This window comes from Pinus tabuliformis, chromosome Q (genome assembly GCF_031772625.1).
Source record: "Pinus tabuliformis cultivar Carrire ecotype Pingquan chromosome Q, CPIR1, whole genome shotgun sequence".
NCBI classification, from domain to species: Eukaryota; Viridiplantae; Streptophyta; class Pinopsida; order Pinales; family Pinaceae; genus Pinus; species Pinus tabuliformis.
The window spans coordinates 611,751,433-611,763,904 of NC_142296.1; the positions used below are offsets into that span (position 1 = coordinate 611,751,433).

At 43.2% G+C, this 12,472-nt stretch overlaps 1 protein-coding gene across 2 annotated transcripts in view; it reads left to right on the forward strand.

Moving 5' to 3' along the window:
• LOC149220926 (CBL-interacting serine/threonine-protein kinase 8-like) overlaps nucleotides 1-12,472 on the forward strand; it is a 276,424-nt gene that overhangs the window by 43,002 nt on the left and 220,950 nt on the right. For both annotated transcript variants that reach the window (XM_089384950.1, XM_089384949.1), the window contains exons 2-3: nucleotides 5,366-5,428; nucleotides 5,564-5,635. In XM_089384950.1, coding sequence (XP_089241076.1) covers nucleotides 5,366-5,428; nucleotides 5,564-5,635 — 135 coding nt within the window. The remainder of the gene's footprint in view (nucleotides 1-5,365; nucleotides 5,429-5,563; nucleotides 5,636-12,472) is intronic.

Sequence of the window (12,472 nt, forward strand, 5' to 3'; positions counted from 1 at the left end):
AATACTCCTCACTGAGTATTACTTTGATTATCCGACATCGGTCCCTGTGTTGAGCTAGGCCTGCTGCCTACCATCCTCTGCACAGTTGTATCATGTACTGCTGCCCATGGTTCTGCCACTGCCACTGCTGCATCTGTACGACAGCTCCCTCTGCATCCATGCTGCTGCTAGTCCTTTCTCCCACCACTGCATCTGCACTGCAACTCCTCTCATCATGCTGCATCGTGCTGCCCACTGCTGCACTACAACTTAGTTACTGAAAAGTAAGTAACCGATCTCCCAACTCTGACCTCTTTGTTGGGCAAGAGACCCTCCTGATGCTGAAGCTCCCTTTGCCGCTAACAAGTGCTCCCTCTTTGACCTTTGCATTGCTGCAACAACTTCCTGCATCTCGCACCGTTGCACACCTCTCTGTGCCATCCTGCACTGGTGCAACACTCCTGTGCCTCTCGCACTGCTGCAGCCTGCTAGCTTCGCGCTGTCTCGAGACTCCTGCACTGTAGCTCTCTCTGCTGCTCCATCCGCATCCATCTCTACCCACATCAGCCAGTCCTGCTACTCCTCTTTGGGGCTCCCGTAGCAAGGTCTAATCCAAGAGGCTGGGTACCTCGAGGATCCTGCCCCTCATTGCCTGTAGTCTGCCTGTCTACAACTTGATGTCTCCATACTTCCGCTCAAGTGGTGCATGTGCACTCATGGCACAGTCATCGTCTGTCTCCACTTCCTTCTCTGCCCTTTCTGGTGTTGCCTTAGTCTCGGAAGACTTTCCCTTACTCTTCTTCCTTGGACACTGGGTTGCATAATGACCCAGCTCCCCACAGTGGAAGCACTTGATCTTGGAGAGATCCTTCTTCTTACGCTTTTCCTGCTTTCCCTCAGATGCTAGGGCTACATCTTCCTCCTCCTGTTTGACTTTGATCCCCTTACTGCTGCTTCTCGCCTTTGACTGCCGTCTGATCTCTTCTTGGCGAAGATCCGCCCACATCTCATTCCAAGGTGGAAGTGTCCCTCTGCCCAGTATACTCTGAACAAATACCTTCCAGTCTTCTGAGACAACATTCAGGGTTGTTCTCACCATCAATTCTTGATCTGGCATGGCCTCTATAGCAGTGAATTGATCTCGGATCTCATTCAGTCCTTTGAGGAAGGTGTCAATTGGTTCTCCCTTCTTCATCTGATACGACCTCAACTGATTTTCTAGTAACATTCTTCTCTGCACAGAAGTATGCTGGTACAATTTCTTGAGGGCCTCCCACATCTCATATGCCGTTTCCTTCTCGGTAATGTGTGGTACTACATGGTCCTTGACCCCGTCAAGGATGATGCTCTTGGCCCTCGCCATTGCCTCCTCGTACTTGTTGTTATCATTTGGGTCGACTGGGATAGCTATAATCTTCAAGGCGAAGTTCTTGACACGATTTCTATCAAGTACGGATAAGATTTTGGCCTTCTAGACTGCGAAGTTCGATGCTCTGTCCAGCCTGTCTTGGTCTCTTACTCCGTGTAGTGCCATGATGCTCTTCTACTTCCCTGCTGGAAGTTCTCGATCTGACTCCCTTTGTGTCTCGATTTCTCTCCTGGAAATCCTTCTGCCGATGTCGAGATGCCCCTTATGTTGATCGTCTGTGCAACCGCACCACTGATCTGGATTTCTCGGCTAGAAACCCTCGGTAGCAACTCCCTCCTCTTGGCCTTGCCCTGTCAAGTACTGTTTTGACTACAATACCTCACCAGCTCCACTCTGCAATGTTCCCACAACCTTCTAAACCCCAACAACCTGAAGGTGAGAGTTCTTAGGCTCTACGCAATCCCAGCACCAACAACCCGACCTCCTTAGCCAATTGTGTTAGCCCTCCTAGCTTCTGTGTGGCTTTGCGTGAGGCTCCCTTTGCCTTTTTTAGCCTCTGTGCTGCCTCTTCCTAGCTCACCCTTGATGACGCAAACACTGCGTCACCCTTCCCTTGTTGTTGCTCTGCTATAAACAACTTCTGTCACCTCGAGACAACTGTTTTCTGTTGCTATTGCTCTGCTCGGCTGATGTCCTCAGTTCTCTTGTGATCTGCAATCATGCTCTCATACCATGTTGAAGTTTCTAAGTTTACCAGTTAGAAACCCTCCATGCACTTTATCTGATTTATTCCTACCTACTTGTTCTATTACTTAACAAGTTATTTACAATGTCAATACTGAAAATAAACACTAGTGCATGCTCAACATATTACAGATCAACAACTGAAGGAAACAGAAACAATCACACCAAATGACACTGTTATTTTTGGACCAATGTCCTCGGAAAAACCCAATGTGGGAAAACCGGTGCAACTATCTGAGGGTTTTCTTATTAAGCAATATTAGAGTACAATCTGGGTGCCAAATCTGGCTTACCCAACAGAGAATTTCCTTGGCAATAATACCTCTCAGTTTGAGACAAATGCCCTGGCTGAAACCCCGGATAAACCTTCCGATAGCTCCTCAGCTCCAATCTGCCCCAGAAACCCCAGCGTCTGCCTTTCTGGACTGCGTCAACCCTCTCTGCCCAGCGTTGGCCCTGTGTCACCCTGAATGGGTCTGCGTTAGCCTTCGAGCCCTCTGCGTTAGTAACGCTAGCCTCTCTGAAGCTCTGCGCAACTCCCGATTGCCTCTGCGTGAGCCCTGGCTGAACTGCGTCACTCTCTCTGGCTACTGCGCTGCTCTCCTGACACTATCTCTGCCTCTCTGTCTCTTTGTACTCAATGCCCCTTAGCTGCAACTCTGATCACTGATTCTATCTCTCTTAGCAAACCCCGCTCTAGAGAATAGAATGACTGATCACTCTGGTGTCCTCTCCAAGTGACCCTCAAGCCTCCTCTTATACTTTTCTCATTGACATATCAACGACCGATATTAAGTCCCTGATCAACATCTAAGATTAGATTTGGCTTGATTGATGACTTTTGGACCCTTCTAACACAGTTTTATATTAATTCACATTAATATTTTATTTTCCCTGAGTTTAGACTTAGGTGCTCCATTAAAAATAGTAATTATTTTAATATCTCCTAAATTGTTTAGAATTTGCCCAAACCCTTTTTGGGTATTGGAGATCTCATGTGCCCTAACCTCTCCACCAAATTTCGTGGCTAGAGCACATCCGAAGCTACCTCAAATCAACAACAGCATAGCAGATGCAACATTTGAGAGGGAGCTGTAGTACAGATTCAACAATGGTAGTGGTAGTGTCATGGGCGGCAGTATAGTAGCAGCAACAACACAATGTTGGTGGCAGCAACAGTGCGGAAAGGGGATGGTTCAGAGACAGAGCAACATGCATTTGGATATTGTTGCTAGAGCACTTTCCTCTCTAAGAAGGAGTGTTTGTTTTTGGTAGCATCAGATGTGCTCTAGCCATGAAAATTGGTGGAGAGGCTAAGGCACATGAGTTCTAAAGAACCCAGAAACCGTTTGGTGAAATCCCACCCTGAGCGTATTTTATTAAAATAATTAATATTTTTAATGGGGTTCCTAAGTCTAAACTTAGGAAAATTAAAATATTAATGGATATTAATCAAAATATGGGTGAAAATGATCTAGAAGGCGGATCAAGTCATGTTTTAATCTTAGCAGTTGATTAGAGACTTAATCTCGGCCGTTGAAGTCTCAACAGGAATAGTATAAGGAGGCTTGGGGTTCATTTAGAAACACACAGAGAGATTGAGGAAATCAATTTTCTGAGGTGAGAAGTTCTCAGGAGGAAAATCGATTGTGGAGATCTTGCAGTTGAGGGTCAGGGATAGTTCGGGAATACTGGCAGAGAGGCAGAGAGAAGCTTGTGGAGGCAACACAGTAGCCAGGAGGACTAACGCAGGGCCAGTCTGGGCCCACGTAGCTTTGACGCATAGCCAGAAGGGCTAGCGCAGAGGAGAACGCTGCCTTCCACGCAGAAATCCGGAATTGCTGGAACAATCGGGAAATCTGACATAGTGGGCAGAAGAGCTGATGCAGAGTTGACGTAGAGTCTGTAAGGCTGACGCAGGGCCTACACAGGGCCAACACAAAAATAGCTGGGTTAGCTAGTTTTGCTACCGGATCAGCTAGAATCTGCGGGGTGAAGTGAGGTAAAACTCACTCAGATTTTCCGCCATTGTATTTCTCTGTCACTGGTTTGCCGGGAGGGCAACCAACGTTTGTATTCAGAATTACTGCTTAATAATAGAAAACCCTCAGAGCTGTTGCACCGGTTTTCCCGCATTGGGTTTTTCTGGGGACTATTTTGTCCAAAAATAACTGTGTCCTATGTATCTTGTTCTTTGCTCAGTTTTCTGTTTCATGAAATCAAATTTAAAGTAATGTAGGCTGCCGAAGTAATTTTCTTCAGTATTCTGAAGAATACTTTGATGAATGTAATTAAAATCAAGTAGGTGAAGTAGATTCAGATTTGCTGTAGTAGGGGTTCCTTGAGGATTAGGATTTTTCACATTCAATGTATAAATGATGTAATGCAATTATCAAAGCAAAGAACATTATATAACCCTACGAAAAATTAACACTATATACTCTGTTTCTTGGACTGTTGACAAGTACATGGTCAATAGGATCAAGCTTAGAGATAACTATAAGATCATGTTATTATGCAATACAAGACCAGTGAATTTGTGCAAGTTTTTTCTTCTCTCGTGTTCTATTTTGTGGATTTCTGCCTTCAAATCTGTCATTCTGCATTTCTCAATTGTAGGAATCATGTGGGAAACATCAAAACAATGATAATAATTTGTGATTCTGATTGTGTCAATCTTATTGCAATAACAAATAATCAAGGAATGCTTTCGTTTAGCATTTAACATCTAATATTCTTATAAAATGATTTTCCTTGAGATTTATCAGGCTATTGTGTATGCGGATCTTGAATATACTGAGCATGACATTAGTGCCTTCCCTAGAATAAAATGTCAACATAACTAAATTTGTAGTGTAAGCTTTACAAGAATGTAATACATGATAATGCCAACCATAACTATTTTTACGGTTTTCTGCATTCATTAAGATATACATCTATAGATAACATTATTTAGTACAGCTATTTAATAATTTTTAGGAATTGTGCCTAAACTGAAGTAGAATGTAATATTACCAACAAAGCCCTTCTATTGAATGGTGTATATTGTGTCATATAAGAAACACAATGCAAATGAAAATTATATTTACTAATTTTGGACCTCTTAAATTATGTCAGAGTTTAGTCAGTTGTTGAAATATCTTTTAAAGGTAAGAACTTTCTGTCAGATGAATGCTACTTTTTTTGTTTGGTTCTACATTATTATCATGCATGAAGATTAAAATACTAATGTTTTGTATGTAAATGTTTTATTTCTTTATTGTTTCTCTCCAGATTAAAAGGGAAATATGTGTTATGAAGCTGGTTCGACACCCTAATATTGTTCATTTGCATGAGGTATACATAGTACTAACCCTTTGTATTGTCTTTTCTATACATTTTTAATAGCTCTTAATATTGTATTTGTTTTTGTTATCATTGCATCATGATCACATTGTTTATTACAAATAAATGATAAGACTGAGCATGCAGGTCTTGGCAAGTCGGACAAAGATCTATATTATTTTGGAGTTTGTCACTGGAGGTGAACTATTTGATAAAATTGTAAGGATTATGCCATCCATAGCTTGTTTTCTTATTTTGTTCAAATGATTGTATTTTGTTTTAGATATAGAACTTTCAAATGTTCCAAGTCAAATTCTATTTCAGACGTATATGTAAGTCTTAAGCATGTCTGTTACACTAATTCGTGCAGGGTTATTTTGCTGGTATCAGGTATCCTAGCAATAGGAGGTATTAGATGTAAAATAGCAACGTATTGTTATTAAGCATATAAAAAAATGTTGACTTGAAAATTAGCTTAACATCGCTTGAAACCCTCGTAAAGGAGGTAATAAAATCCTCCGGAGGGACCAGCATCTTCCAAACAGCTCTAATAAAACTTAAAATAATGCTTATTAACGTTCTAAATATGCCTCAAATGAAGGCCTATACCCATACCACAAATCAAAGCACTTCCATGAAGCATGGGAATGACTTTCCAAGTCCAAATTGGGTCACAAAATGCAATGTACCCTATCTAAAATATGAAAATTTTCTTCCACAAATTTCAAACATTTTCTTTGACAACTTTTAACAAACAGTTAGTGTGCAATACTTTTGTCGAACAGTTGGCTGGCACAGTAGGAAAAATGCTACAGCAAGAGAAATATAGAGGCAAATCATCAATTTTATTATCTGATTGGAAAGCTATTACAATGCAAGAACAATGAAGAACCTGGAATCTCCACTTAGCAAATAAATCTGGGCTAACTCGGCCCACTGGAATGCTGGTATAAATTCAGGAATGTCTCAGCCTCTAAATGATGGATCAGCAATGGCAGTATAATAGCTTCTTTCAGAGATGACAGCGGTACAAGCTTAGCCTCTAAGTCTGATAAACTCGGCCTTCTCAGGATGAATGCACAACCCAGAAATTTGTCACCAACATCAGTCCAACTCAGCTCCAAGAGAGAGGAGGAATTCAGTCCTTATAATAGAATCAACTTGGCCTTTAAGGGTCTGCAACTCAGCCTCTTCAAATGATGGAAATCAGCCTTCCAACACTAAATGTATTGCCCAGAAATAGTCCTCCCGAAGCAAGCAACTCAGGCTCCTGAAGGCTATTCGACCTTTGATGTATGCCGCAATAAATGGGTGCAATAACCTCTGAATCTCGGCCTCCAAAGAATGCCAGAACTCTGCTCAAGTAGGATTGTGCTCGGCCTCCACAAATAATAGGATTCTCAACCCTTAATAAAATGCTCATGGCCTCCTTGATGAGATAAGGCACTCGGCCCCTCAATAAAATATTCTCGGTCCTCCTTCAGCAAATGTGCAATCGGCCTGCCAAAGCAAGGGTGCTGTCAGCCCCTTGGTGAAAATGCTCTCGCCCCCCTCCAAAATAAATATGCTCGGCCTGCAAGATAAATTCAAGATAAATTCACCTCCTTTTCAATGATAGATGGGATCACAAGCAATCCGAACAATTTGCAATGTAACTTGGCCCTTTCACAATACTCCAGCAAATTCAATGATAACTTGGCCCCTGAGATGAAAGCAGCCCATCCACAAAGGATTGATCTTCAGTGAATGCAATGGAAACTCGGCCTTCTGAGGTAGATAATACTTCTGTAGCAACTCGGCCCTCTTGGGGAATAAATCGAAGCCCAACACCTGCAAACAAATATAGGTCCAGCAAATATATTTCTCTTCGGCACTTCAGAGACACCTGCAAATGAGATCAATTGAGAAATCTGAGTGATTTCCTGCAATGCCAGCTAGGGTGGCAATAATGTCCACCGAAATTGGATAGTTACCAGCTAGGGTGGCAATGATGTCCACCGAAAGTAGAGTGAGGATCTCACCTGAAACCCTCGAACTTGACTACCTTGAGCCAAAATCCAAATATAAGAGAATAATCACCAAATAGAATGAATAAGGAATGGCCTTCTATCCCCTTTTATAAGACATCACAGGACTTTCTCCAAGCTTCTAGAACTCCACTTTTTAATATTTTATTGACGAAGCCACTTTTTTCATCCAAATGAATTTTGACCCCCTTTTATTAATAATAACAATTTGCCCCCTTTTTATTAATAATAATTTGCCCTTTTATTTCTAATAATAATATCAAAGTATGTTGGGCAAAAACTCCTTAGTCTCCTTGGCAATTTTCCCTTTTTTCTAGCCGAAGGAGACAAGATAGGCTAGTTGGAAGGGTATCTCCATGCTTAGGAAATTGGGGATATTACACAAAATCCGTAAGAACAAACTGATTCAACATAGAAGGAGAGATTATTTGGCTTGAGCGTTCAATGTTCCCTTTAAAGATGCTTGAATTGACTTGGAGGAAAATTGGGAGACCTTGGAGGCCCAACACTCTCCTCAAGATGCTCAACATTCCTTGATCTTGGCGTTTGACCTCCCAATGGCTAGGAAAAGGTGGTGTTGATTTTGGGTAGCATCGGATGTGCTCTAGCCATGAAATTTGGTGGAGAGGCTAAGGCACATGAGATCTCCACGACTCAGAAATCGTTTGGAGAAATTCCACCCGGATGAAGAGATATTAAAATAATTAATATTTTTTATGGGTCTCTAAGTCTAAACTTAGGAAAATAAAAATATTAATGTGTATTAATATAAAATGGGTGAGAAAGTTCTAAGTGATGAGGATCAAGCCAATTCTAATCTTAGTTGTTGATTAGGGAATAATCTTTGCCGTTGATTCATCAACAAGAAAAGTATAAGAGGAGGCTTGAGGGTTAGTTGGAGACACACCAAGAGAGATCAAGAATTCGATTTTCTGGGCTGGGTTTGCTGAGGAAATTGAGTTAGAGATCAGTTGCAGTGAGGGGTAGTTCAGCAAGGGATTTCAATCCAAGGCTGAAGAATACATAGCAGAGAGGTAGTGAAGTGCCGGAAGAGGCAATGCAGGCTCGAGGGAGCATCGGATGTGCTCTAGCCATGAAATTTGGTGGAGAGGCTAAGGCACATGAGATCTCCACGACCCAGAAATCGTTTGGAGAAATTCCACTCGGATGAAGAGATATTAAAATAATTAATATTTTTAATGGGTCCCTAAGTCTAAATTTAGGAAAATAAAAATATTAATGTGTATTAATATAAAATGGGTGAGAAAGTTCTAAGTGACGATGATCAAGCGAGTTCTAATCTTAGCCATTGATTAGGGACTTAATCTTTGCCGTTGATTTGTCAATGGGAAAAGTATAAGCGGAGGCTTGAGGGTCAATTGGAGACACACCAAGAGAGATCAAGAATTCGATTTTTTGGGGCTGGGTTTGCTGAGGAAATCGAGTTAGAGATCAGTTGTAGTGGGGCAGTTCAGCAAGGGATTTCAATCCAAGATTGAAGAATACATAGCAGAGAGGTAGTGAAGTGCCAAAAGAGGCAACGCAGGCGCGAGGGAGCATCAGATGTGCTCTAGCTATGAAATTTGGTGGAGAGGCTAAGGCACATGAGATCTCCACAACTCAGAAATCGTTTGGAGAAATTCCACCCGGATGAAGAGATATTAAAATAATTAATATTTTTAATGGGTCCCTAAGTCTAAACTTAGGAAAATAAAAATATTAATGTGTATTAATATAAAATGGGTGAGAAAGTTCTAAGTGACGAGGATCAAGCCAATTGTAATCTTAGTTGTTGATTAGGGACTTTATCTTTGCCGTTGATTCGTCAACAGGAAAAGTATAAGAGGAGGCTTGAGGGTCAGTTGGAGACACACCAAGAGAGATCAAGAATTCGATTTTTTGGGTTGGGTTTGCTGAGGAAATTGAGTTAGAAAGCAGTTGTAGTGAGGGGTAGTTCAGCAAGGGATTTCGATCCAAGGCTGAAGAATACATAACAGAGAGGTAGTGAAGTGCCGAAAGAGGCAGCGCAGGCCCAAGAAGGGCTGACGCAGAGGCCTGAGGAGCCAGCATAGAGGACGCAGAGGGCCGTAGAGGCTGATGCAGAAGCCGTAGAGGACGCAGAGGGCTTCAAAGGCAGCATTGGGAGATTCTCTAGGGCAGACTGGGAGCTAAGCAACAGATCCAAAGCCGGGAGAGGGTGACGCAGTTCCAGAGCAGTGCTTGGAGCAACTTTCGCTATCCGGCACAAGGAACAGTCAGAGTCATTGTGGGGTTGATCATCCGGTTGCTGATTTGTCAGAATATCTGTCTCCAGAGGGAGGTACTACTGCAAAAGATATTCTCTGAAGGGTGAGCCATTTCTGGCACCCTAGTTGTATTCAGAAATCTGCTTAATAATAAAACCCTCTATATGCTGCCTTGATTTTCTTGAATTGGGTTTTTCTGGGGACGATTGTCCAAAAATAGCGGTGTCCCTTGTGTGATTGTCTCAGTTTATTTCAGTGCATGACCTGTATATCTGTGAAGGCTGCATTTGTGTTCACTTCAATGTTTATGCTATTAAATAACTTGTTAATGGAAAGAACAAGTAGGAGATAGTAAACTAGACATTGCGGTAGGGGTTTCTGATGTGTTTGATTCAGGAATTTTCACATGGTATTAGAAGGATTGCAGATCATAGGAGACTGAACGCACCAGCTAGGAAATTTGAGAGTTTGCAGCAAAGAAGCAGATGTCCCAAGAGACAACGCTGTTCCAGAGCCAGAGACACAGAAGGAAGGGTGATGCAGTGCTTGCGTCAACATTCTTATCCAGGAGAGGAAGACGCAATAGCTGGGAGGAGCCCACGCAGTGGTTGCATCAACTGTCCAGGGCAATGCAGAGGGAGTGGGGGGCAGATCAGGCCTACGTAGTGCCAACTCATCTTTCTCAGCCAGGAAGGATTGACGCAGTGGCCAGAAGGAGCTGATTTAGCTCTCATTGTGATTGCACAGAGCCAGAAGAGCTTAGATCCTTCGAGTTGCCGGGGCGAAGGGTGGTGTGTAGATTTTGATTTGAGGAGTTTGTGGGACACTAGTTCTGTTGGTGCAAAACAATGTCTAAGGAGACTGAACCAAGGTAGAGGGAAGCACTACCTCAACAGATTTCTAGCCAAGAAATCTAGATCCGGGTTGCAACGACAAAGGAGGATTGGAGAGGAGTGATTCAAAATTTGGCCAGAGGATTTCCGAGAGGGGAATCAAGACTTAGATGGCGTCTAGAGAAGAGGAGCAGAGATGGCAATGAATGGATTGAGGGATCAGGACAGATTGAATGGGGCTTCCAATTTTGTCATCTGGAAGGTCAAGATCTTGGCAATCCTGGATAAACATCGCATCAAGGACTATGCCTTGAGAACCGTAGCTGTCCTAGTTGATCCTGATGCAGATGAGAAGTATGAGGAGGCCCAGGCGAAGGCGAAATGCATGATCCTAGACGGGGTCAAGGATCATGTAATACCACATATTGCTGAGAAGAACACAACAAGTGGGATGTGGCAGACCTTGACCACCTTATACCAGGGCTCTTCCGTGCAGCGGAAGATGGAAGATGTTATTGGAAAATCAACTGAGGTCATATCAGATGCAATAAGGAGAAGAGATAGATCACTTCCTTCTCAGGTTAAAAGGGATTTGAGCCCAACTTACTTCTGTGGGGTCTACATCGGATCCAGAGTTCACAGTCAGGATTGCCCTGAATGCAGTCTCCAAGGAGTGGGAGACATTTGTCCAAAGCATTTTGGGCAGAGTGACTTTCCCCAGTTGGGAGGAGATGTGGGCAGCTCTTCAATAGGAAGCGCTTAGGAGATTGACCAAGACGGGGAGTAGTAGTAAGGGAGTTTGAATCAAGAAGGAGGAGGAGGAGGATGCAACTCTAGCATCTGCGGGATAGCAGGGGGTTCAGAAGAGGAAGAAGAAAGACATCTCCAAGGTCAAGTGCTTCAACTGTGGGGAACTGGGACATTATGCCTCTCAGTGCCCCAGAAAGAAAGGAAAGGGAGAAGCTTCCGACTCAAAGGCTTCTCCACCAAAGGCAGAGAAGGATGTCGAGACTGATGACAATTGTGCCATGAGTGCTTATGCGCCTCTAGAGAAGAGGTGGGGAGACATAGAGATTTAGTCAAGAGGACTACAGAAGAGGGTCAGGATCCTTGAGGTACCCAAACTCTTGGATCACATTCGGCTATGGGAGCCCTTAACAACAGTAGCATGAAGACAGGTGTTGGGTGGAGCAAGGTGTGATGGAGCGGCAAGGCAGTGTTAGAGTGCAGAAGTCTGTAGCAGCGCAGTAGAGGTTGCAGCAATGCGAGAGGCACAGAGGTGTTTGTAGTAGCACATTGGCAGCAGAGGGAGCACAGGATAGCAGTAGAGGGAGCACAGGATAGCAGTAGAGGTAGCTTTAGCATAACAAGGCTTCCAGACTGACCGGGATGTCAGTGGTTGGGTGAAGTCAGTTACTTACTTCTCGATAACTGAGTTGCAATGCAGTATTTAGTAATGGCAGTGTTATGGGCAACATGATGCAGCACGTTGAGAGGCAACTGCAGTACAGATGCAGCAGTGGCAGTGGTAGTGTCATGGGTAGCAGTACAGGAAGCAGTGGTGTAGTGGATGTGGGGCGACAGGCCAAGCATCAACATAGAGGACCGATGTGGAAATTGGGGACATTACACAAAATCCCCAAGAACAAACTAATTCAACATAGAAGGAGAGATTATTTGGCTTGAGCGTTCAATGTTCCCTTGAAAGATGCTTAAATTGACTTGGACGAAAATTGGGAGACCTTGGGAGGTCCAACACTCTCCTCAAGATACTCAACATTCCTTGATCTTGGCGTTTGACCTCCCAATGGCTAGGAAAATGTGGTGTTGATTTTGGGTAGCATCGGATGTGCTCTAGCCATGAAATTTGGTGGAGAGGCTAAGGCACATGAGACCTCCAGGACCTAGAAATCGTTTGGAGAAATTCCACCCGAATGAAGAGATATTAAA